General features: G+C 43.3%; 1 protein-coding gene across 1 annotated transcript in view; it reads right to left on the bottom strand.

The window, feature by feature from the left end:
• The window catches only part of LOC106609573 (myocardin-related transcription factor B), a 50,911-nt gene extending 23,679 nt beyond the window's left edge, over positions 1-27,232 (bottom strand). Inside the window, exons 1-3 of the mRNA XM_014208526.3 lie at positions 27,065-27,232; positions 10,262-10,348; positions 2,819-3,054 (exon numbers count right to left, since the gene is read on the bottom strand). Of these exons, the coding sequence (XP_014064001.2) occupies positions 2,819-2,972 (154 nt within the window). The 5' untranslated portion in view covers positions 2,973-3,054; positions 10,262-10,348; positions 27,065-27,232. The remainder of the gene's footprint in view (positions 1-2,818; positions 3,055-10,261; positions 10,349-27,064) is intronic.
• Positions 27,233-27,536: the final 304 nt, after the last annotated feature.

Below are 27,536 nucleotides of genomic sequence, written 5' to 3'. Positions count from 1 at the left end.
CTGTATATATATATATATATATATATATATATATCTAGAAAATGTAGGGATATCCTTGTCCCACCACGCTCTAGCGACTCGTTGTGGCGGGCCAGGCGCATGCACGCTGACTTCGGACGTTGTTGTACGGTGTTTCCTCCGACAAATTGGTACGACTGGTTTCTGGTTTCCAGGTTAAGCGAGCAGTGTGTCAAGAAGCAGTGCGGGTTGGCAGGGTCGTGTTTCGGAAGGAAGCATGGCTCTCAACCTTCGCCTCTCCCGAGTCCGTACGGGAGTTGCAGCGATGGGAAAAGACTAACTACCAATTGGATATCATGAAATTAGGGAGAGAAAAGGGGTAAAAAATTATTGATAGATATATATATATATATATAATCTGTGTGTGTGTGTGTGTGTGTGTGTGTGTGTGTGTGTGTGTGTGTGTGTGTGTGTGTACAATCCCTCCATCAGTGCTCAGACTGTCCGCAATAGGTTGAGAGGGGCTGGACTGAGGACTTGTAGTCCTGTTGTGTACACACACACACACAAGTTTGGACACACCTACTCATTCCAGGGTTTTTCTTTATTTTTACACTGTAGAATAATAGTGAAGACATCAAAACTATGAAATAACCATCAAGCGCTATGATGAAACTGGCTCTCATGAAGACCGCCACAGGAAAGGAAGACCCAGAGTTCCCTCTGCTGCAGGGGATAAGATCATTAGAATCACCAACAGTGTCACTAGCAAAGCACCCCCACCAGAGGTAACTCTGGGTCATCCTTTCCTGTGGCGGTCCTCATGAGAGCCATCAGTCTTTTACCAAATTGGGCTATCATCTGTATACCACCCCTACCTTGTCACAACACAACTGATTGGATAAATGCATTAAAATGGAAAGAAATTCCACAAATTCACTTTTAACAAGGCACACCTGTAAATTGAAATGCATTCCAAGTTACTACCTCATGAAGCTGGTTGTGAGAATGCCAAGAGTATGTAACGCTGTCATCAAGGCAAAGGGTGGCTACAAATATAAAATATATTTTGATTTGTTGAATGCCTTTTTGGTTATTACGTGATTCCATATGTGCTATATCATAGTTTGTCTTCACTATTATTATACAATGTAGAAAATAGTAAAAATAAAGAAAAACCCTCGAATGAGTAGGTGTGTCCAGACTTTTGACTGGTACTGTGTGTGTGTGTGTGTGTGTGTGTGTGTGTGTGTGTGTGTGTGTGTGTGTGTGTGTGTGTGTGTGTGTGTGTGTGTGTGTGTGTGTGTGACTGCAGATGTGGCCAGGGCAATAAATTGCAATGTCCGTACTGTGAGACGCCTAAGACAGCGCTACAGGGAGACAGGGCGGACAGCTGATCGTCCTCTCAGTGGCAGACCACGTGTAACAACACCTGCACAGGATCAGTACATCCAAACATCACACCTGCAGGACAGGTACAGGATGGCAACAACAACTGCCCGAGTTACACCAGGAACGCACAATCCCTCCATCAGTGCTCAGACTGTCCGCAATAGGCTGAGAGAGGCTGGACTGAGGGCTTGTAGGCCTGTTGTAAGGCAGGTCCTCACCAGACATCACCGGCAACAACGTCGCCTATGGGCACAAACCCACCATCGCTGGACGAGACAGGACTGGCAAAAAGTGCTTTTCACTGACGAGTCACGATTTTGTCACACCAGGGGTGATGGTCAGATTCGCGTTTATCATCGAAGGAATGAGCGTTACACCGAGGCCTGTACTCTGGAGCAGGATTATTTTGGAGGTGGAGGGTCCGACATGGTCTGGGGCGGTGTGTTACAGCATCATCGGACTGAGCTTGTTATCATTGCAGGCAATCTCAACGCTGTGCGTTACAGGGAAGACATCCTCCTCCCTCATGTGGTACCCTTCCTGCAGGCTCATCCTGACATGACCCTCCTGCATGACAATGCCACCAGCCATACTGCTCGTTCTGTGAGTGATTTCCTGCAAGACAGGAATGTCAGTGCTCTGCCATGGCCAGCGAAGAGCCCGGATCTCAATCCCATTGAGCACGTCTGGGACCTGTTGGATCGGAGGGTGAGGGCTGGGGCCATACCCCCCAGAAATGTCCGGGAACTTGCAGGTGCCTTGGTGGAAGAGTGGGGTAACATCTCACAGCAAGAACTGGCAAATCTAGTGCAGTCCATGAGGAGGAGATGCACTGCAGTACTTAATGAAGCTGGTGGCCACACCAGAAACTGACTGTTACTTTTGATTTTGACCCCCCCCCCCCTTTGTTCAGGGACACATTACTCCATTTATGTTAGTCACATGTCTGTGGAACTTGTTCAGTTTATGTCTCAGCAGTTGAATCTTGTTATGTTCATACAAATATTTACACATGTTAAGTTTGCTGAAAATAAACGCAGTTGACAGTGAGAGGACGTTTCTTTTTTTGCTGAGTTTATATATATCATCGATTGCTGACATGCAAAAAAAAAAAAATGTGGGACTATATCAACAATGGACTAATGAGAGATCGTTTTTGGGTGGAATTCTCATTTAAGCCATCTAAGCTGTCATTAGGACCTGGCAAACAGAATGGCGTTTCTAAAGCCCTGTTCAACCCAGTAATCATGTGTTCATTCATCAGTGCCTTAGCCAGACCATAGAGCTGCCAGAACAACAACTGGGCTGTGTGAGTAATGGTTAGCCTGCAATGCATGCTAGACAGCCGATTCCTTATAATGACTGACTATAACCACTGAGTCTGTTTCACTGGTGTGTGTGTGTGTGTGTGTGTGTGGTGTGTGTGTGTGTGTGTGTGTGTTTGTGTGTGTCTTTCCTCCCCACTCACCGTTCTTGCGTTCATTGAGGGGGGGCAGGTTGTTGCTGGGCTGTAGGGACAGCTCCTCCAGCTCATGGGTAACCGCCTCACTCTGGGGACTGGGCACCAGCAGACCCAACATCCCACAATCCCCCTCTGCTCCGAGCAGCCCCTGGGGCTTCATCTCCACAGGGGGGCTGGGGGTTAGGGGTCTCCCTGGCAACCAGCAGGAGCAGTTACCGTCCCACGGTGATGTCACGTGATATCTGCATGGGAAGAGAAGAGGATCCAGGTTTATTCGTTTTATTTTAACAAGACACAAAGAACAGAACAGGGAAGCGATGAAAAAGGCTGAATCAACTTTTACTAGTGCTGTTTAAAATCAGTGAAGAATGTTACAACATGCCCTGGGATAACGGTGTTCTTCTCAACTCAACATGATTACCAGGTTGGCATCAATGGCATGACTCTTCAACCTACTGGGCGTGGTGGTATGGAAGGTCTAACATAGAATCTACCATCTGGAAGAGCTCTCTACCCATGTTATTCATTTAGGAGCTAGTGATGCATGTGTGTGAGAGTGAAATAATTGTTTTAACCAAGAGTCATAATAAGAAAGAAGCTGAATGCATCAAATCAAGAGTTGCCCTACTGCCTTATAATCTGGAAATCACGTCATGATGGTGGTTTGGGAATGGAACGGCTTTAGGTGGAGCAAAACAAACAGTTGTAACCATAGCTCCCAATAACCTCATAACCAGTGTATGACGGATGACTCCCGTTTCACCATCAGCTCCAGTCAGCCATTTCAAACCACATCCATCTACAGCTAAGTGGAACAACCCTGACATGTTGGTATTGGCATGGCACCATGCAGCAACATCCTTTCTCTGCCTCTGAACTCAGAACCAACATACCAACCAATGTACCAACTTAAAGGACAAAGATTTTACAAGCGTCTCGGTAAAGTGGGGTACATGGCTATACATGGACTCTCACACTCCATTTTTTTGGTTGTTGTGAAAACAAAAGTTATCTGTAACCAACACCATACTGCTGACCATATCTGGGGTTTCCTGTGAATCTCGAGGCTTGTTGATGCTCTACATGGATAGAAAAATGTCTCTTCATTCCTTTGCAGTCAGTTCCTTCAGTGCAATCATTTCAACAATAGAATAACTTTATGGTTTACATCTGCTGGATAATAGTAAACATGATCATACATGGTCTAGAGCAAATGTTCCCTGTAAGCTGCGTGCGTGGCCGTGCACCTCCTCCAGAAGTAATGCCAGGCCGCGCAGAGACGCAAGAGACTGAACTTCACTGAGTTCACCCCATTAGTTTGCACTATATAGATCAACGTTTCTTCTGTAATCTAATCAACATTATATCAATGCAACAAACCAAAACACATCTAACTTTGCAAGATTGAGTCTGGGATTACATCATACGGCACAATACAACGCAATGCAATTTACAGTCACCTATTTTGCCCATGTAAAAAATCCAAGTAAAAAAATCATGAATTAATGTCAAGCCCTTCATAATGTATAAACGTCTTTAAAAGTCTTGTGCAATGTAGGCCTGCATCAAAAGCTATTTCCATGTGAAAATGTTATGGGATTTGCTCCATTGGTTTTGTTGGTAGGCCTACATTATGCTAAAATAGCCACAATAGCCTATTGACTACTGTCTGAAACTTTAAGGGTACAGCCTCAGTGTTCACTGTGAATGCGCACCGGAAGTTTCACACAACATTCCGCTTACAATAAGTGAAATTTGCTCAGTGCCTGAAAAAAATAAGCGGGAACACTTACCCACAGTAGTGACTTGAACGTAGCCACTGTTGCTAAGAGACCCAGCAGTCTCACCCACACAAGAGTCAGTGGAGCCACTGAGGCCCCTCATGATGAGTTCTGTTTGTTTATGCCCCAACCCTGTTTTAAATCATATGTGCTGACCAAAAAGTGTCCCCACAAGTACGTCTAATATGCACAGTCACACACACTGCACTTTAACAAAATCAAATCAAATTGTATTGGTCACATACACATGGTTAGCAGATGTTAATGCGAGTGTAGCGAAATGCTTGTGCTTCTAGTTCCAATAGTGCAGTAATATCTAACAATTCCACAACAACTACCTAATACACACAAATCTAAGTAAAGGGATGGAATAAGAATATGTACATATAAATATATGGATGAGTGATGACCGAGAAGCTTAGGCAAGATGCAATAGATGGTATAAAATAAAGTATATACACATGAGATGAGTAATGCAAGATATGTAAACATTATTAAAGTGGCATTATTAAAGTGGCCAGTGATTTGAGTCTGTATGTTGGCAGCAGCCTCTCTGTGTCAGTGATGGCTGTTTAACAGTCGATGGCCTTGAGATAGAAACTGTTTTTCGAATGTCTCGGTCCCAGCTTTGATGCACCTGTACTGACCTCGCCTTCTGGATGGTAGCGGAGTGAACAGGCAGTTGGCTCAAGTGGTTGTTGTCCTTGATGATCTTATTGGCCTTCTTGTGATATTGGGTGCTGTAGGTGTCATGGAAAGTAGGTAGTTTGCCCTCGGTGATGTGTTGTGCAGACGGCACCACCCTCTGGAGAGCCTTGCGGTTGTGGGCGGTGCAGTTTCCGTACCAGGCGGTGATACAGCCCGACAGGATGCTCTGAATTGTGCATCTGTAAAAGTTTGTGGGGGTTTTAGGTGACAAGCCAAATTTCTTCAGCCTCCTGAGGTTGACGAGGCACTGTTGCACGCTCTTCACCACACTGTCTGTGTGGGTGGACCATTTCAGTTTGTCCGTGATGTGTACGGTGAGGAACTTAAAACTTCTCTCCACTGCTGTCCCGTCGATAGGGGGGTGCTCCCACTGCGGTTTCCTGAAGTCTACGATCATCTCCTTTGTTTTGTTGACGTTGAGTGAGAGGTTGTTTTCCTGCCACCGCAGTCCGAGTGCCCTCACCTCCTCCCCGTAGGCTGTCTCGTCATTGTTGGTAATCAAGCCCACTACTGTTGTGTCGTCTGCAAACTTGATGATTGAGTTGGAGGCTTACATGGCCACGCAGTCATGGGTGAAAAGGGAGTACAGGAGGGGGCTGAGCACACACCCTTGTCGGGCCCCAGTGTTGAGGATCAGCGAAGTGGAGATGTTTCTTACCTTCACCACCTGGTGGTGGCCCATCTGAAAGTCCAGGACCCAATTGCACAGGGTGAGGTTGAGACCCAAGGCCTCAAGCTTAATGATAAGCTTGGAGGGTACTATGGTGTTGAATGCTGAGCTGTAGTCGATGAACAGCATGCTTACATAGGTATTCCTCTTGTCCAGATGGGATAGGGCAGTGTGCAGTGTGATGGCGATTGCATCGTCTGTGGACCTATTGGGGCAGAATGCAAATCGAAGTGGGTCTACGGTGGCAGGTAAGGTGGAGGTATGATCCTTGACTAGTCACTCAAAGCACTTCATGATGAAAGAAGTGAGTGCTACGGGGCGATAGTCATTTATTCAGTGATCTTTGCCTTCTTGGGTACAGGAACAATGGTGGCCAACTTGAAGCATGTGGGGACAGCAGACTGGGATAGGGAGAGATTGAATATGTCCGTAAACACACCAGCCAGCTGGTTAGTGCATGCTCTGAGGACACGGCTAGTGATGCCGTCTGGGCCGGTAGCCTTGTGAGGGTTAACACGTTTAAATGTCTTACGTCGGCTACGGAGAAGGAGAGGGGGGGCCCGCAGTCCTTGGTAGCGGGCCGCGTCGATGGCACTGTACTTTCCTCAAAGCGGGCAAAGAAGGTGTTTAGTTTGTCTGGAAGCAAGACGTTGGTGTCCGTGATGTGGCTGGTTTTCTTTTTGTAGTTTGTAATTGCCTGTAGACTCTGCCACATGCGTATCGTGTCTGAACCGTTGAATTGCGACTCCACTTTGTCCCTATACCAACATTTCGCTTGATTGATTGCCTAGCGGAGGAAATAACTACGTGTATATTCTGCCATATTCCTAGTCATCTTTCCATGGTTAAATGCAATGGTTACCGCTTTCAGTTTTGCGCCATCTATCCATGGTTTCTGGTTAGGGTAGGTTTTAATAGTCACAGTGGGTACAACATTGCCAGTGCACTTCCTTATAAACTCACTCACTGAGTCAGCGTATAAAATCAATGTTATTCTCCGAGGCTGCCCGGAACATTTCCCAGTCTGCGGGATCAAAACGATCTTGAAGCATGGATTCCGATTGGTCAGACCAGCGTTGGATAGTTCTAGTCAAGGTTACATCCTGTTTGAGTTTCTGCCTATAGGACGGTAGGAGCAAAATGGAGTCATGGTCAGATTTGCCGAAGGGAGGGCGGGGGTGGGCCTTGAATGCATCACGGAAGTTAGAGCAGCAGTGATCCAGTGTATTGCCCGCACGAGTGCTACAATCAATATGCTGATAGCCTTGTTCTCAAATTTGCTTTATTAAAATCCCCAGCTACAATAAATGCAGCCTTTGGATATATGGTTTCCAGTTTGCATAGAGTCCAGTGAAGTTCCTTGAGGGCTGTCGCGGTATCGGCTTGAGAAGGGATATACACAGCTGTGATAATAACCGACGAGAATTCTCTTGGGAGATAATATGGTCAGCATTTGATTTTAACCTGTTAGGGCTAGGGGGCAGCATTGACACGGCTGGATAAAAAACATACCCGATTTAATCTGGTTACCACTCCTACTCAGTAACTAGAATATGCATATACTTATTACATATGGATAGAAAACACCCTAAATTTTCTAAAACTGTTTGAATGGTGTCTGTGAGTATAACAGAACTCAAATGGCAGGTCAAAACCTGAGAGATTCCTTTACAGGAAGTGGCCTGTCTGACCATTTGTTGAACTTCTTTTCCATCTCTATCATTTACTAAGGATCTCTGCTCTAACGTGACACTTCCCACGTCGTCCATAGGCGCTCAGAGCCCGGGAAAAAACAGAATGTCGTCATTCCAGCCCCAGGCTGAAACACATTATCGCCTTTCTCAAGTGGCCGATCAAGAGACACTAGCTTATGCGCGTGACCCCGACCGCCCCCGCCTTTGGGATTTTTTCCTCTGTTTGCCGAAAAGGAGATTCCCTGTCGGAATATTATCGCTTTTCTACGAGAAAAATGTCGTAAAAATTGATTTTAAACAGCGGTTGACATGCTTCGAAGTACAGTAATGGAATACTTAGAATTTTATTGTCACGAATTGCGCCATGCGCGTGACACTTCTTTACTATTTCGGATAGTGTCTGGAACGCACGAACAAAACGCCGCTATTCGGATATAACGATGGATTATTTTGGACCAAACCAACATTTGTTATTGAAGTAGCAGTCCTGGGTGTGTATTCTGACGAAGACAACAAAAGGTAATGACATTTTTATAATAGTAAATATGATTATGGTGAGTGCTAAACTTGCCGGGTGTCTAAATAGCGAGCCCGTGATGCCTGGGCTATGTACTTAGAATATTGCAAAATGTGCTTTCACCAAAAAGCTATTTTAAAATCGGACATATCGAGTGCATAGAGGAGGTCTGTATCTATAATTCTTAAAATAATTGTTATGCTTTTTGTGAACGTTTATCGTGAGTAATTTAGTAAAATGTTAGCGAATTCCCCGGAAGTTTGCGGGGGGTATGCTAGTTCTGAACGTCACATGCTAATGTAAAAAGCTGGTTTTTGATATAAATATGAACTTGATTGAACAAAACATGCATGTATTGTATAACATAATGTCCTAGGGTTGTCATCTGATGAAGATCATCAAAGGTGAGTGCTGCATTTAGCTGTCTTCTGGGTTTTGGTGACATTATATGCTGGCTTGAAAAATGGGTGTCTGATTATTTCTGGCTTGGTACTCTGCTGACATAATCTAATGTTTTGCTTTCGTTGTAAAGCCTTTTTGAAATCGGACAGTGTGGTTAGATTAACGAGAGTCTTATCTTTAAATGGCTGTAAAATAGTCATATGTTTGAGAAATTGAAGTAATAGGATTTTTAAGGTTTTGAAAATCGCGCCACAGGATAGCAGTGGCTGTTACGTAGGTGGGACGAATTCGTCCCGCCTAGCCTAGAGAGGTTTAAGGAACTCTAGGTCAGATGAACAAAAGGACTTGAGTTCCTATATGTTGTTACAATTACACCATGAGTCCTTAATCATGAAGCATACAACCCCGCCCTTCTTCCCAGAGAGATGTTTATTTCTGTCGGCGTGACGCATAAAGAATCCCGGTGGCGGTACCGACTCCGACAACATATCCCGAGAGAGCCATGTTTACGTGAAACAGAGAATGTTACAATCCCGGATATCTCTCTGGAAGGCAACCCTTGCCCTAATTTCATCTACCTTGCTATCTAGAGACTAGACATTAGCGAGTAATATACTTGGAAGCGGTGGGTGGTGTGCACGCCTTCGATGTTTGACCAGGAGGCCGCTCCATCTACCTCTTCTGCAGCGACGTTGTTTTGGGTCGGCCTCTGGAATCAGATCCAATGTCCTGGGTGGTGGTGCGAACAAAGGATCCGTGTTGGGAAAGTCGTATACCTGGTCGTAATGTTGGTAAGATGGCGTCGCTCTGATATACAACAGACAAGATCATTCATATAATCTGGTCTGTCAGCACTCGCCTTCCACCTCTCCTCAGCCAAACTGTAAGAGGTAATCAAACTCACCACCAGAGCCAGTTAAAACACAGTTCAAATTAAATTAAATGTTACTCTATACTGAGGCCCTGGTTATTCAAGGTCTTATGTCACCGGGGCAGGTGCAGGTGGACTGGAGACATATTAGGGTCACGTTGAGGAGGGTGCAATGTTCTGACTGTAGAAGAATCAGATCAATTTAATGAAGAGCTGACATGATCCCCAACTCCACATGACGTCTTCCTCCATAGAGAGTTGTGCCTATTCTACACAATAGAATGAATTGTGAACGTTCCAGTGTGGTGCCGTACAGAGAGGAGCGAGTGCAGCCCACAACTGGTTCTGAGTTTGAGGAAGGCCATTTAAAAAAGGCTGTTGAGTCTCAGATTCAGCTCCTGGATTTCACCTGAACTCCTGTTTCTTGTAGTAAGAAACACGAACGAGTCCATGAAACACATGGGGAGGAAAACAAACCTATCCTCCAGATTCAAGGAGTTGGCATTCATATCCGACTTAGGCTTGATATCAATGGAACCAACTGATGTAGGTTGATGTAATCTTTCCATTTGAATGGAGTAGGGTAATTTTCTACCATGGGTTGTTAACTTTAAAAGGCCTACCTATTACTATTGCTAGAAACAGAATACAGTTATACAGACACAGTTCAGATAAAGGTTTTTATATAGCCTAAGAGGAGTCTTGACAAGCTTTTAAATAATTATCTAGTAAAAATATTGCCAAGTCACAATGTCAATTTAGTTCCATTCGTTACGGCAACGTTATGTCATAATGCCATTCCTTACCACCACTGGAAGAAGGGCTGAAGGAGGAGAGGAAGAGACTTCTATCTGGGTCCAGGTGGTACAGCACACTAAGCCATGGAGACAGACCTGGGGAGAGAAGACAGAGATCATTTAAAATGTAATTCTGCAACGAACTACAACTAACGCTCGATGAGAACAAAGAAAGCCTTCTGCGCAAATCTGAATATGTCGAAGATCTTGACCACAAACCTTCGTAAGATTTGTATCAATCAGAAAATCATGAACACTGTAGGCTATATGGGGCCAAAAACAGAGGCTTAAGGAAGGCTCTGCAAGGAAACACAGGGACTGTGCCGTGGCGGCAAGCGGCAGTTGCTATAGCAACAACAGGTTGTGGTCTCTGTGGCGATGGGATGTTCCGGAGGTGAGAAGAGGGAGAGAAGGAAAGACGATAGCGGGACACGCTCTCACAGACACGAGGGGATTTTCACGGAAGGGCAACTCTGTGACAGCAGCACCAACCAGTTCAAACAAGACACAAAACACTGCAGGACTCAGTTTCTAAGCTACAGAGCTTCTAGTGCACTGTCCTCAGATCATAGGTTGCCAATGGCAACAAGCCTGGACAGAGTGTCTGTGCGAACGAGTCACGCTAAAACACCTGACTCAACTCATCGAGGTATTGGTGATCGTTGAATCAGGAAGTGTTTTACTGTTGGGCTGGAACAAAACAGTGAGCATACACAAAACCTTTTGCACTGCAGGAGCACAGTTCGTGACTGACCACAGCGACCACTGTAGATTGAGGTCAACAGGTTTGTTTACATTCAAAACAGAGGGATGTACCTGGTAGAGGTCGACCGATTAATCGGAATGGCCGATTAATTAGGGCCGATTTCAAGTTTTCATAACAATCGGAAATCGGTATTTTTGGACACCGATTTTATTCTTTTTTTTTTTTAGACCTTTATTTAACTAGGCAAGTCAGTTAAGAACACATTCTTATTTTCAATGACGGCCTAGGGACGGTGGCTTAACTGCCTTGTTCAGGGGCAGAACGACAGATTTTTACCATGTCAGCTCGGGGATTCAATCTTGCAACCTTACGGTTAACTAGTCCAACGCTCTAACTTTAAATTAAAATTAAATTAATTTGATTCTAACCACCTGCTTTACATTGCACTCCACGAGGAGCCTGCCTGTTACACGAATGCAGTAAGAAGCCATGGTAAGTTGCTAGCTAGCGTTAAACTTATCTTATAAAAAACAATCAATCATAATCACTAGTTAACTTCACATGGTTGATGATATTACTAGTTTATCTAGCCTGTCCTGCGTTGCATATAATCGCTTAGGTACACGTTGCTCCAACCATAAACATCAATGCCTTTCTTAAAATCAATACACAAGTATATATTTTTAAACCTGCATATTTAGTTAATATTGCCTGCTAACATGAATTTCTTTTAACTAGGGAAAATGTGTCACTTCTCTTGCAACAGAGTCAGGGTATATGCAGCAGTTTGGGCCGCCTGGCTCGTTGCGAACTGTGAAGACTATTTCTTCCTAACAAAAACAGCCGACTTCGCCAAACGGGGGATGATTTAACAAAAGCGCATTTGCGAAAAAAGCACAATCGTTGCACGACTGTACCTAACCATAAACATCAATGCCTTTCTTAAAAGCAATACACAGAAGTATATATTTTTAAACCTGCATATTTAGCTGAAAGAAATCCAGGTTAGCAGGCAATATTAATCAGGTGAAATTGTGTCATTTCTCTTGCGTTCATTGCACGCAGAGTCAGGGTATATGCAACAGTTTGGGCCGCCTGGCTCGTTGCGAACTAATTTGCCAGAATTTTACGTAATTATGACATAACATTGAAGGTTGTGCAATGTAACAGGAATATTTAGACTTAGGGATGCCCCCTGTTAGATAAAATACGGAACGGTTCCGTATTTCACTGAAAGGAAAAACGTTTTGATTTCTAAATGATAGTTTCTGGATTCGACCATATTAAATGACCAAAGGCTCGTATTTCTGTGTGCTATTACGTTATAATTAAGTCTATGGTTTGATAGAGCAGTCTGACTGAGCGGTGGTAGGCAGCAGCAGGCTAGTAAGCATTCATTCAAACAGCACTTTCGTGCGTTTTGCCAGCAGCTCCTCGCTGTGCTTCAAGCATTGCGCTGTTTATGACTTCAAGCCTATCAACTCCCAAGATTAGGCTGGTGTAACCGATGTGAAATGGCTAGCTAGTTAGCGGGTGCGCGCTAATAGCGTTTCAAACGTCACTTGCTCTGAGACTTGGAGTAGTTGTTCCCCTTGCTCTGCATGGGTAACGCTGGTTCGAGGGTGGCTGTTGTCGATGTGTTCCTGGTTCGAGCCCAGGTAGGAGCGAGGAGAGGGACGGAAGCTATACTGTTACACTGGCAATACTAAAGTGCCTATAAGAACATCCAATAGTCAAAGGTATATGAAATACAAATCATATAAAGAGAAATAGTCCTATAATTCCTATAATAACTACAACCTAAAACTTCTTACCTGGGAATATTGAAGACTCATGTTAAAAGGAACCACCAGCTTTCATATGTTCTCAAGTTCTGAGCAAGGAACTTAAACGTTAGCTTTCTTACATGGCACATATTGCACTTTTACTTTCTTCTCCAACACTTTGTTTTTGCATTATTTAAACCAAATTGAACATGTTTCATTACTTATTTGAGGCTAAATAGATTTTATTGATGTATAATATTAAGTTAAAATAAGTGTTCATTCAGTATTGTTGTAATTGCCATTATTACAAAAAAATAAAAATAATAATAATAATAATAATAATAATAATAATAATAATACGGCCGATTAATCGGTATCGGCTTTTTTTTGGGGGGGGGGGGGGTCCTCCAATAATCGGTATCGATTACAGTCAGGGTAAACACCCAGTCCTCCCCCCTGTGTTCAGTCAGGGTAAACACCCAGTCCTCCCCCCCTCTGTTCAGTCAGGGTAAACACCCAGTCCTCCCCCCTCTGTTCAGTCAGGGTAAACACCCAGTCCTCCCCCCTCTGTTCAGTCAGGGTAAACACCCAGTCCTCCCCCCCTCTGTTCAGTCAGGGTAAACACCCAGTCCTCCCCCCTCTGTTCAGTCAGGGTAAACACCCAGTCCTCCCCCCTCTGTTCAGTCAGGGTAAACACCCAGTCCTCCCCCCTCTGTTCAGTCAGGGTAAACACCCAGTCCTCCCCCCTCTGTTCAGTCAGGGTAAACACCCAGTCCTCCCCCCTCTGTTCAGTCAGGGTAAACACCCAGTCCTCCCCCCTTTGTTCAGTCAGGGTGGTCTATTCACCCACCTGGTGCGAGTCAGTCAGAAATATATCCAGTCCCTTTGCAGCAAGTCACAGCCCAGTCACAGTATATTGTGCTGTGGACACTATTGACCCTCATTCCCAATCCAAGCTACTGCAGTTGGCTTCTCTGTGATTAAAATAGGCCAACAAAAATGGCAGGAGATAAGGCCAATGCCAGCTAACGTTATTATGGCTTATGTCATAGAGTTCAGTATAGTCGGGGTCTGCTCGGTTTGGCTCTACTCCCTCAGCCAGTTGGCCAGATTGGCTGTTTCCTGCCATGCAGCTGCAGCATTTAAATTAAATAAAAAAATCAATCCAATCCAAAGCAGTAAGCACGCTCCTACTTGAAGCAATTTTGTTAAGAGCAAACAAACTAGGCTTTTGCCTTGAAAGTGGCTGTTAGTGGCACTTCTATTTATGAAAGACAGGTAGGCACAACAAACCTAGCCTCGTCTATGACCCATGAGGCCATGTCACGACTAACCTAGACTCGTCTGTGACTAGGGTTGCAAAGGGTCGGAAACTTTCCTGTAAATTTCCAGAATTTTTCCTGAAGTTTTACATGGGAAGTTAAGCCCAGGAATGTTGCTTAAATTCATAAAAAAGGTTAGCTTATAACAGTGAACCTTTTTGTGGGATACACAAGGCAATTCTAGGTCCTGTGGCATATTTTGGTTAAACTATCCCCAATTCAATAGAATTGCAACCCTCTGCATGCACAGTGCATTCTTCCATCACATCTTACAGCTGATTCTCAAGATCTTGCACACTGATGAGACGCAATTGAGCCCACACTACTACACTGTCTGAGCCAAGGACTACATCCTTTCTGGTAAGTTTTGATTACAATACTGGGTGGGGTGAATATATTTTATATGACATAAATTATTTTTTGTTAACTAGTAAATAGTAGCCTACAGCAAAGCATGATTAAATCATTTCTAACTAATTCCTGCCAGTTCGTTTTTGCTACCATGTGGGTTTTAGCTTGCTTGAGCCTGCTAACTGAGGAGTGTTAATTCACCTGTTTCCATACATGTTTCATTTTAAAACCTTTATCTTACAAAGGAGATGTTTAATCTAACTGCTTAACTATTTCTGTACATGGAATTGTATTTGCTGTTTTTTTTACTAATTTATTTACTAATCTTTACAGGAAAATGTCACGGGCACTATCTGATGTGTAAAGACGTTTCACTGCAGCTAATGTAGAAGGAAAAGCTGTGTACATTTGCAAATACTGTGCCAAATTATATGGGAAAAATGCAACAAAGATGCAGAATCATCTGGCCAAGTGCATAAAGTTCCCTCAGCGCTCACAACAAGCAACCTCTGACAAAAGTCCCTCTACTTCTTTCGAGTTGAAAATGATGAATCAGACATCTTATCGATAGCAACAGTTCATGGTCCACCTGGAATCAGAAGTTTTTTTGACTCAATGGAGGAATGTAGTCAGAGAAATGCTGATGAATGTCTTGCACGAGCTGTGTATGCAACTGGTTCACCTCTGATGTTCGCAGGCAATGTGTATTGGAAGAGATTTCTGAATGTTCTTTGTCCAGCATACACCCCTCCAACCAGACATGCTTTATCTACTCATTTGCTGGATGCAGAGTTCAATAGAGTTCAAGTGAAGGTCAAGTAAATCAAAGAGAACGCAGACTGAATTGTAATCATCTCTGACGGGTGGTCGAATGTTTGTGGGCAAAGAATAATTAAGTACATCTCCACCCCTCAACCAGTATTCTACAGCACAGACACAAGGGACAACAGACACACCGTCACTGGTGACAGACAATGCTGCGAACATGAAGGCTGCTTGGTCTAAAGTGGAGTCCTACCCTCACATCACACCAATTGGCTGTGCTGCTCATGCATTGAATCTGCTCATCAAGGACATCATGCCACTGAAAACAATGGATACACTCTACGAGAGAGCCAAGGAAATGGTTAGGTATGTGAAGGGTCATCAAGTTATAGCAGCAATCTACCTCACCAAGCAAAGTGGGAAGAATAAGAGCACCACATTGAAGCTGCCCAGCAACACCTGTTGAGGTGGTGTTGTCATCATGTTTGACAGTCTCCTGGAGGGGAAAGAGTATCTCCAAGACGTGGACATTGAGGAGGTCCAGGGGGAAGACATGGAAGCCTGAGAGGAAGACAACCAAAGCCTTAGTTTCTAGACTATCATTTTACAGATGTATGTTGAAAACATTTTTGGGAGATGCGATGGATCATTGTGAATCAGTCAATATTCCCTTTTGTTGTTCAGTGAAATAATCCCATGTGAAGAGTCAATTCATTTAATTAACTTCTCTAGGGTAGGGGGTGGTATTTTGACGTCCGGATGAAAGGCGTGCCCAAATTAAACTTCCTGCTACTCAGGCTCAGAAGGTAGGATATGCATATTATTAGTAGATTTGGATAGAAAACACTCTGAAGTTTCTAAAACTGTTTGAATGATGTCTGTGAGTATAACAGAACTCATATGGCAGGCAAAAACCTGAGAAAAATTCAACCAGGAAGTGGGAAATCTGAGTGTTGTAGTTTTGTGATTGCCTATTGCCTACACAGTGACTTCGGGTTCATTTTGCACTTCCTAAGGCTTCCACTAGATGTCAACAGTCTTTAGAACGTTGTTTCAGGCTTTTACTGTGAATATTGAGCGAGCGAGAGGGCCTGGAGTCAGATGAGTGAGGAAATGACATGAGCTCAGAGGTGCGAATTCGTCCCACCTACGTAACAGCCACTTGAAGCCTGTGGCGCGATTTTCAAAACCTTAAAAATCCTATTACTTCAATTTCTCAAACATGACTATTTTACAGCTATTTAAAGACAAGACTCTCGTTAATCTAACCACACTGTCCGATTTCAAAAAGGCTTTACAACGAAAGCAAAACATTAGATTATGTCAGCAGAGTACCAAGCCAGAAATAATCAGACACCCATTTTTCAAGCTAGCATATAATGTCACAAAAACCCAGAAGACAGCTAAATGCAGCACTAACCTTTGATGATCTTCATCAGATGACAACCCTAGGACATTATGTTATACAATACATGCATGTTTTGTTCAATCAAGTTCATATTTATATCAAAAACCAGCTTTTTACATTAGCATGTGACGTTCAGAACTAGCATACCCCCCCCCCGCAAACTTCCAGGGAATTCGCTAACATTTTACTAAATTACTCACGATAAACGTTCACAAAAAGCATAACAATTATTTTAAGAATTATAGATACAGACCTCCTCTATGCACTCGATATGTCCGATTTTAAAATAGCTTTTTGGTGAAAGCACATTTTGCAATATTCTAAGTACATAGCCCAGGCATCACGGGCTAGCTATTTAGACACCCGGCAAGTTTAGCACTCACCATAATCATATTTACTATTATAAAAGTTTGATTACCTTTTGTTGTCTTCGTCAGAATGCACTCCCAGGACTGCTACTTCAATAACAAATGTTGGTTTGGTCCAAAATAATCCATCGTTATATCCGAATAGCGGCGTTTTGTTCGTGCGTTCCACACACTATCCGAAATGGTAAAGAAGGGTCGTGCGCATGGCGCAATTCGTGACAAATTTTTGTAAAATATTCCATTACCGTACTTCGAAACATGTCAACCGCTGTTTAAAATCCATTTTTATGCCATTTTTCTCGTAGAAAAGCGATAATATTCCGACCGGGAATCTCCTTTTCGGCAAACAGAGGAAAAAAAAAAATCACAAAGACGGGGGCGGCCAGGTCACGCGCCTAAGCCCAGAGTCCCTTGATCGGCCACTTGAGAAAGGCGATAATGTGTTTCAGCCTGGGGCTGGGATGACGACATTCAGGTTTTTCCCGGGCTCTGAGCGCCTATGGACGACGTAGGAAGTGTCACGTTAGAGCAGAGATCCTTAGTAAAAGATAGAGATGGCAAAGTTCCAGAAATGGTCAGACAGGCCACTTCCTGTAAAGGAATCTCTCAGGTTTTGACCTGCCATTTGAGTTCTGTTATACTCACAGACACCATTCAAACAGTTTTAGAAACTTTAGGGTGTTTTCTATCCATATGTAATAAGTATATGCATATTCTAGTTACTGGGTAGGAGTGGTAACCAGATTAAATCGGGTATGTTTTTTTATCCAGCCGTGTCAATACTGCCCCCTAGCCCTAACAGGTTAAGGAGAGGTGTATCTATAATTCTTTGAATAACAGTTTAATATTTTATCAACGTTTATGATGAGTATTTCTGTAAATTGATGTGCTCATTCACCGGAAGTTTTGGGAGGCAAAACATTTCTGAACATTACACGCCAATGTAAAAATGGGTTTTTTTGATATAAATATGAACTTTATCGAGCAAAACATACATGTATTGTGTAACATGAAGTCCTATGAGTACCATCTGATGAAGATCATCAAAGGTTAGTGATTCATTTTAGCTGTATTTCTGGTTTTTGTGACGCCTCTCCTTGCTTGGAAAATGGCTGAGTGGTTTTTCTTGTCAAGGTGATGTGCTAACATAATCTAATGTTATGCTTTCGCCGTAAAGCCTTTTTGAAATCGGACACTGTGGTTGGATTAACGAGAAGTGTATCTTTAAAATGGGATATAATACTTGTATGTTTGAGAAATTTGAATTATGAGATTTGTTGTTGTTTTGAATTTGGCGCCCTGCTATTTCACTGGCTGTTGAATAGTGTGTCCCGCAGGTGGGACGGTCACGTCCCACATACCCAAGAGAGGTTAAAGTTACATTTGTAACTAAATAGATTTTTTTATTTCTATTGCAAATTTAATCATTTGCAATTATGTCTACTTATGATAAGGTAAAAGGTTTATGTTTCCATATGATATGGTAAATATATCCAATGCAAAAAAATAACTACATTTACATGGTATTAATATGCATACATTTCTGTTAATTCCCATATATTCCCGTTAATTCCCATACATTCCCGTTAATTCCCACGGAAGGTTTCAACCTCTGAATATTCCCCAAAATGTGCAACCCTATCTGTGACCCATGAGGCCATGTCAGAACAAACCTAACCTCGTCCGTGACCCATGAGGCCATATCACAACTAACCTACCCTCGTCCGTGACCCAAGAGGCCATGTCACAACAAACCTACCCTAGTCTGTGACCCAAGAGGCCATGTCACAACAAACCTACCCTAGTCTGTGACCCATGAGGCCATGTCACAATAACGGAGAAAATAGAAGGCAGAACTGAAGAGGTGATGGCATCTATCAATACAAAGACTGGGGTCTACAGGTTACAGTTCATTGAGACTAAGTTTAAGAGGTTATTTAAATGAGCTGGGTGGTTCAGATTACTGATGTGGAGGTTACAATCGGATGATTGGTGCAGAACCTGTTTTGCCAGGACTAAGAAATCAACATCTGGCAACCGCTTCCCTCCATAATAAACACAGCAGTCTGTTAAGGATCAGCCCCTTCTTTTAAATTCTCACCTAAAATGACATACCCAAATCTAACTGCCTGTAGCTCAGGCCCTGAAGCAAGGATATGCATTTTCTTGGTACCATTTGAAAGGAAACACTTTGAAGTTTGTGGAAATGTGAAAGGAATGTAGGAGAATATAACACATTAGATCTGGTAAAAGATAATACAAAGAAAAAAACCAAACGTTTTTTTGTATCATCATCTTTGAAATGCAAGAGAAAGTCCATAATGTATTTTTCCAGCCCAGGTGCAATTTAGATATTGGCCACTAGATGGCAGCGGTGTGCAACGTTTATGCCGATCCAATGAACCATTGCATTTCTGTGAGAAATGTTGTATCATCAAGACTGCCCAAATGTGCCTAATTTGTATATTAATAACTTTTTCATGTTCAAAAATGTGCACTCTCCTCAAACAATAGCATGGTAATATTTCACTGTAAATTGGACAATGCAGTTAGATTAATAAGAATTTAAGCTTTCTGCCAATATCAGATATGTCTATGTCCTGGGAAATGTTCTTGTTACTTACAACCTCATGCTAAATTGCATTAGCCTACATTAGCTCAACCATCCCGCAGGGGATCCACCAATCCTGAAGAAGTTTTAATGAGATAAATGGCCATTCAAAATCTAAATTGCTGGACACATTTTTGGGATGAGGAGAGGAGCTTTAAAAAGTTTGGCTGAAATAGATCATCATCGCAACACATTATGCAAAAACAATTCACTATTGTTTTCCTAACCATATTAGCTTCCTCAGGCTCTGATGAAGTATTATGTAAAATCTCAAATCTAGCTTATCCTATTTCAAACAAGACTGTTGTCAGGTGACACGTGTGTGTGTGTGTGTGTGTGTGTGTGTGTGTGTGTGTGTGTGTGTGTGTGTGTGTGTCATCATCCAGTGACCTGTTTGATGTGTTGCAGGCAGCACCACTTCACTCTCACTTTCATCTCTCCCTTCTTTGATCTGTCAAGTATCTTCCTTGGCTGTCTCTGTGGTGTTAGTCATATCAAGCACGTATCCCAAAGGTCTGGTTCTATGATCCTCATTCACTCATTTATGACTGACACCTAAGTTGACCTCAGGTGAGTGACAGTGCATTCGCAAAGTATTCAGACCCCTTCACAGCCTTATTCTAAAATAAGGCTGTTTTTTTTTTAAGTTGTTTTCCTCAAATCTACACACAATATCACATAATGACAAAGTGGAAAAACAGGTTTGTGTAATTTTTTACATTTATTAAAAATGAAAAACAGAAATACCGTATTTATATAAGTAGTCAGACCCTTTGCAATAGACTCGAAATTGAGCTCAAGTGCATCCTGTTTCCATTGATCATCCTTGAGATGTTTCAATAACTTGGAGTCCACCTGCGGTAAATCCAATTAATTAATTGGACATGATTTGGAAAGGCACACACTTGTCTATATAAGGTCCCACAAAGCAAAAACCAAGCAATGAGGTCAAAGGAATTGTCCGTAGAGCTTCGAGACAGGATTGTGTCAAGGCACAGATCTGGGGAAGGGTCCGAAAACATTTCTGCAGCATTGAAGGTCCCCAAGAACTGTGGTCTCCATCTTTCTTAAATGGAAGAAGTTTGGAACCACCAAGACTCTTCCTTGAGCTGGCCGCCTGGCCAAACTGAGCAATGGGGGGGTGAAGGGCCTTGGTCAGGGAGGAGACCAAGAACCCGGAGGTCACTGTGACAGAGCTCCAGAGTTCCTCTGTGGAGATGTGAGAACCATCCAGAAGGACAACGACCCTAAGCACAAAGTCAAGAAAAAGCAGGAGAGGCTCCGGGACAAGTCTCTGAATGTCCTGGAGTGGGGCTACCGACCAGAAGGTTGAGGGTTCACTGACCACCACGGACGAGCTAACAGCTCTCCCTGACGATTTCAATAGACCTACATTACGAGCAGAGCCGGCTGCAGACAATGATCAGCTAAGTGGAAATACATTTTTCAACATTGAAGCTATATTTATAATAATATAAAATATATGCAACGCATTTTCCACCATCAGGTTTCTGTGCCAATGCACCACAATCAATAAAGCAAAGCATACCGATGTCTGGCACTTCAGCATAATGATTTGCATTTTCAACGATTGGATGCTGGAATGATATTTTGGACGAACGTTTGCAGGTTGGCTAAAGGAGATTTTTGAAGTAGCCTAATCAGATTAAAACATTGTGACTGGTTGTGTTTATGCCACATATAAAAAGGTAATACATTTTAAAAGTTAAATTACAAACATTTGGGCTATTGAAGCGTTATGGGTCCTAGGTGCGTGAGGAATAGCCGCTCGGATCGCTTTAAGTTTTCCTGAATACATTATTATAGGATGACGTGGGTGAATAATGATCTGCAACAGACAGTGCAGCAAAGTATCAGAAATGTAAATACAGCCATTAAATAGTACCCGCAAAACACCAGTCTCAACGTCAACAGTGAAGAGGCGACTCCGGGATGCTGGCCTTCTAGGCAGAGTTCCTCTGTCCAGTGTCTGTGTTATTTCGCCCATCTTAATCTTTTCTTTTTATTGGCCAGTCTGAGATATGGCTTTTTCTTTGCAACTCTGCCTAGAAGGCCAGCATCCCGGAGATGGCTTTTTCTTTGCAACTCTGCCTAGAAGGCCAGCATCCCGGAGTCGCCTCTTCACTGTTGACATTGAGACTGGTGTTTTGCGGGTACTATTTAATGAAGCTGCCAGTTGAGGACTTGTGAGGCCTCTGTTTCTCAAACTAGACACTCTAATGTACTTGTCCTCTTGCTCAGTTGTGCACCAGGGCCTCTCACCTCTTTCTATTCTGGTGAGAGCCACTTTGCGGTGTTCTGTGAAGGGAGTAGTACACAGCGTTGTATGAGATATTCAGTTTCTTGGCAATTTCTCGCATGGAATAGCCTTCATTTCTCAGAACAAGAATAGACTGACGAGTTTCAGAAAGTTCTTTGTTTCTGGCCATTTTGAGCCTGTAATCGAACCCACAAATGCTGATGCTCCAGATACTCAACTAGTCTAAAGAGTTTTATTGCTTCTTTAAGCATGTCCCAGTTTAGGACACCTAACAGTAGGAACTCTGAAGATTGCCCCCCATCTATCAACTCACATATGGTGTCCAGGGCACAGCTGGGAGCTGTGGGGGTCTATAACAAGCGGCAACGTTGAGAGACTTGTTTCTGGAAAGATGGATTTTTAAAAGTAGAAGCTCGAATTGTTTGGGCACAGAACTGGATAGTATGACAGAATGCTGCAGGCTAACTCCGCCCCCTTTGGCAGTTCTATCTTGTCAGAAAATGTTATGGTTAGGGATGGAAATGTCAGGATTTTTGGCTGCCTTCCAAAGCCAGGATTCAGACACATCTAGGACATCCGGGTTGGCGGAGTGTGCTAAAGCAGTGAATAAAACAAACTTAGGGAGGAGGCGTCTAATGTTAACATGCATGAAACCAAGGCTTTTACAGTTACAGAAGTCAACAAATGAGAGCACCTGGGTAATGGAAGTGGTGCTGGGTTAACATATACATCACCAGAGGAACAGAGGACGAGTAGGATAAGGGTACGGCTAAAGACTATACTGGTCGTCTGGTGCGTTCGGAACAGAGAGTAAAAGGAGCAGATTTCTGGGCGAGGAAGAATAGATTCAAGGCTTAATGTACAGACACGGGTATGGTAGGATGTGAGTACAGTGGAGGTAAACCTAGTCATTGAGTGACGATAAGAGGTTGTCTCTCTAGTGGCACCATTTAAGCCAGGTGAGGTCACCGCATATGTGGGGGGGGTGGAACAAAAGGGCTAGCTAAAGCATATTGAGCAAGGCTGGAGGCTCTACAGTGAAATAAGACAAATCACGAACCAAAACAGCAATAGCAAGGCATATTGGCATTAGGGAGAGGCATGTGTAGCCGAGTGATCATAGGGTCCAGTGAGTAGTTAGGCGTGCTGGAGACACGGCAATTCAGACAGCTAGCGGGCCGGGGCTAGCAGATGGGCCTCCGGGGGACATCGCAACGGAAGAGCCTGTTGAAACCCCCTTGGACAGTTACGTCGGCAGACCAGTCGTGAGGGATCGGCAGTAAAGGGTCCAGGCCAATTGGCAAAAGAGGTATTGTAGCCCAAGAATTGGCTGATGGACCTCTTTGGCTAGCCGGGAGATGGGCCTAGCTCGAGGATAGCTCCAGGCTAACTGGTGCTTGTGTCATGACGTTGGCCTGTGGGTAAGGTTTATGACCCCCCCCATAAATACCTTTCTCCCTTCCCCTCTCTTTCTGACCCTACTGAAGGACTGCTGTCCTGAAGGACTGCTGTCCTGTTAAATATAGAGAGTCTGGGAACATCAAACAAATGGGGAAAGGAACCATATTTTGGTAATAAAACCAGTTGGAAATATGCTTTGGAACGTAATGAGTATGGATGTCAGTTCGGTTGTCATCTGAGAGATTATGACTGATGACAGGATGACATAAACTGTACCTGGGAAAGTATACACCCTCTAGTTATCAGAGTCACATGGAATTGTTATGCAATTGAAATGTTTGATATTGAAATTGTTTGTTAGGAGATTAAATGTAATTTTAGCTTCCAAATGAGAGAATTGGGTTTTCATAAGGAAAGTGCCCTGCTTGATCAGTGGCCCACCCCTGTGAAGAGACAGGGGTTATAAACGATGAAACACATCCTTCCCCCTCTCCACTATATAAGCCTTTAATGAAAAGATAACCACAGGTTCGGGTATGTGAGGTCTGCAGCCTCTACGTTAGAAGGACACACGTCAAGTACAGAACTAAGCCAACCTCGGCGTGAGCTTTGGTGGCGAATGGTATGAACTTTGAGCTTATTCACTACAGAAGTGATACTTCCTAGCCGTTGAGTTAGCAGCGGCCGCTGTAGACGGGGGCTAGGAAAGGACGGATGACAGATCCAGTCTAACAGACAGACGAAGATACCACCACGTATCCAATTTACCACCAGAGACATTCTTCCGAGGACAGGAAGATCTGTTGGCCAACCCGGCCAGCATCTACGACCAATGTACCGAAGCGCAGCTCAGAGTAAATATTTATTGCATTTTCCTTTTCCAAATGGGCGGTAATTTAGAATGCATAAGATAATGTATTTACGATAGCATAGCTGCTGTTTCATTATTCCTAAGTCTTCCCGCGCTTTCATTCAAGCCCAACCCCCTTTCCTTTGTGTAACCAGCCATCAGGTATGACATCATTTGTATTCGGTGTATTTGTAATTCTGTGTGATTAGTTTAGGTATTTAGTAAATAAATAATTAAACCCAATTTTGTATTGCTGATTCAACTTGTTATCCAGGGTTCGTGAAGATAGCCAAGAATTTACAACTTTCATTATGAGACTGAAAATAAAATAAGGGTTAATATTGACTGCTATCGATGTAAAATATTACTAAGTATTTTAAGAGTTTATTCGGAAGATAACGGCTCTATAAACGTTCTTCCGTGGTGCCCCGACTTTCTAGTTAATTACATTTACATGATTAGCTTAATCAGGTAATATTAATTACAGAGAAAGGATTTTATAGGTTAGCATGTCAAATCACTTAATCCGGCATAGCCAAAGACACGACACTTGCTTCGGGACTGAGACGTTAGCCAGGATTAGCCACTCGGATAGCAGCTAGCTAGCTGCGATAAACCGGTGTAAAAGGTTTAGAGCTTGCGGTAGGAATCCGGAGATGTGGTAGAGAAAAAGCAGTCCGATATGCTCTGGGTTGATATCGCGCTGTGCAGACTGGCAGGAATTGACCGGGCTGAGGCTGGCTGATGTCCGAGTTAACGGTGATGACCGCTAGCAGGGGCTAAATGACTATTAGCTAGTTAGCGGTCTAGCTTCTTATTGGGATTCCGGTTCTAAAGTATAAAAAAAACAGCAGATCCATACCACATTGGGTGAGGCAGGTTGCAGGAGAGTATGTTCAGTCCATAGATATATTTGTAATCTCGATTTCTATATGAAGAAAACGATATATACACTGGACGGGACAAGACAAAACAGATGTCCGACTGCTACGCCATCTTGGAAATAAGCACTGCAAGCTTGCCACACCTGTATTTGGGGAGTTTCTCCCATTCTTCTTTGCAGATCCTCTCAAGCTCTGTCAGCTTGGATGGGGAGTGTCGCTGCACAGCTATTTTCAGGTCTCTCCAGAGACGTTCAATTGGATTCAAGTCCGGGCTGGAGCAGGTTTGCATCAAGGATCTCTCTGTACTTTGCACCGGTCATCTTCCCCTCGATCCTGTCTCCCAGTCCTTGCCGCTGAAAAACATTCCCACAGCATGATGCTGCCATCACCATGCTTCACCGTAGGGATGGTGCCAGGTTTCCTCCAGACGTGACACTTGGCATTCAGGCCAAAGAGTTCAATCTTGGTTTCATCAGAGCTCTATCATAAAGGCCTGATTGGTGGAGTGCTGCAGAGATGGGAGAACCTTCCAGAAGGACAACCATCTCCACAAAGGACCTCTAAAGCTCTGTCAGAGTGACCATCGGGTTCTTGGTCACCTCCCTGACCAAGGCCCTTCTCCCCACGATTACTCAGTTTGGCCGGGGTTGGCCAGCTCTAGGAAGTCTTGGTGATTCCAAACTTCCATTTAAGAATGATGGCAGTCACTGTGTTCTTGGGGACCTTCAATGCTGCAGAAATCCCCAGATCTGTGCCTCGACACAATCCTGTCTCGGGGCGCTACAGACAATTCCTTCAACCTCATGGCTTGGTTTTTGCTCTGACATGCACTGTCAATTGTGGGACCTTATATAGACAGGTGTGTGCCTTTCCCAATCATGTCCAATCAACTGAATTTACCACAGGTGGACTCTAATGAAGTTGTAGAAACATCTCAAGGATGATCAATGGAAACAGGATGCACCTGAGCTCAATTTCAAGCCTCATTGCAAAGGGTCTGACTACTTATAATACATTTGTGAAAGTCTAAACCTGTTTTCGCCTTGTCTTTATGGGGTATTGCGTGTAGATTGGCGAGGGGGAAAAAAAGTAATTTAATACATTTTAGAATAAGGCTGTAACGTAACAAAGTGTTGAAAAAGTCAAAGGGTCTGAATATGGCATCGTGTTGTGGCAAAATCACACATTTTAGAGTGGTATTTTATTGTCCCCAATACAAACTACACCTGTGTAATGATTGTGCTATGCCACACCTGTCAGGTGGATGGATTATCTTGTCAAAAGAGAAATGCTCATTAACAGGGATGTAAACAAATGTGTGCACAAAATGAGAGAAATAAGCTTTTTTTGTGCATATGGAAAATGTCTGGGACCTTTTATTTCAGCTCATGAAACATGGGACCAACACTTGACCTGTTGCATTTACATTTTTTCTTCAGCGTAGTAAAACCCTGCAAAAGGGCAAATGTAAACCGGTACTTCACTCCCCTGTGCCCAATAAATAAACACAACCTTCCCCAAAGCAAAAAATATATATAATTTGACCCCACAGTACATTTGAAACTGTCGCTTACTAATAGGCTTGACGATGAATGAACTAATTGAACCAGGTGTGCCAGTTTAGGGTCAAATGAAAATGTGAAATGGGGGGGGGGGCAAGGAGAGGGTTGGAAAACCCTGGTCTAGAGACAACACAAAAACCTCGAGTTCAGTTCACTAATTAGAGAGTAGGCACTACAGTTGTTAACTGCGATACATTGGTTTTCGTTTGTGAGAAACTAGTTAGCATCACACACTAGCCTAAACTGCGCTAGATCTGCACAATCGGCTGCCTAGGCTACAGAGACAGTGTCACCAGGTCTGCGGTTATCTGGCAGGCAAGATAGCTGACAAACCGATTAAACGGGGGTGATAAAATATGACAGACAAATGTCATCTTGTAATTTAAATCAGTTAAATAGTCTAGTATTGCTGTATTCTGCACATAACATGACCGCATCAACAACAATTGCACACATTAACGTTACTCAGCTAGCCATGCTGCTAGTTCTGATAGCACGTTAAAAACAAGACTGCCCTGCGCAGTTCAAAGACCTTACCCAAATCCTTCTCCTTGCCGTAGGATGAAGTTTATCATTCGGTTTAAGGACACATTGATGTTGAGGAGAATGTCTTCTGTCTTTTTAAGGAGATCGAAGTTTTCATTCGCTGAATAAAATGGCTCCTGCTGATATGTTCCGATGAAGTTGGTGACGTAATAGGACTAGTCAAGCAGAAGCGTTGCCTCACTTGCATTCAAGAACACACAGAGGGCGCTCTTGAGTCTTCCATTTAGACTGCAAAACATTCTACACTCCAAATAAATGTATAAAGAAATGATCAGTGCTATCCGGTGTCCTTGGGACGTCCCTACCATTTAATATTTAAACTTTAATGGGGTAGACACGTCCCAAAGATCCCGGATAGCACGGAACATAAATAATTGTCTCTTTGAATCTATAAATAGCTCCGAGAATACAAAGAATTCAAAACCATTAAGCACTTTCTGACAAAAATGTTTTGGAAGAGATA

Source organism: Salmo salar, chromosome 01, assembly GCF_965601325.2.
Source record: "Salmo salar chromosome 01, fSalSal1, whole genome shotgun sequence".
Classification (NCBI taxonomy): domain Eukaryota; kingdom Metazoa; phylum Chordata; class Actinopteri; order Salmoniformes; family Salmonidae; genus Salmo; species Salmo salar.
The sequence above is the reverse complement of the archived record's forward strand: the minus strand, read 5'-3'. Positions and strand labels throughout refer to the sequence as shown.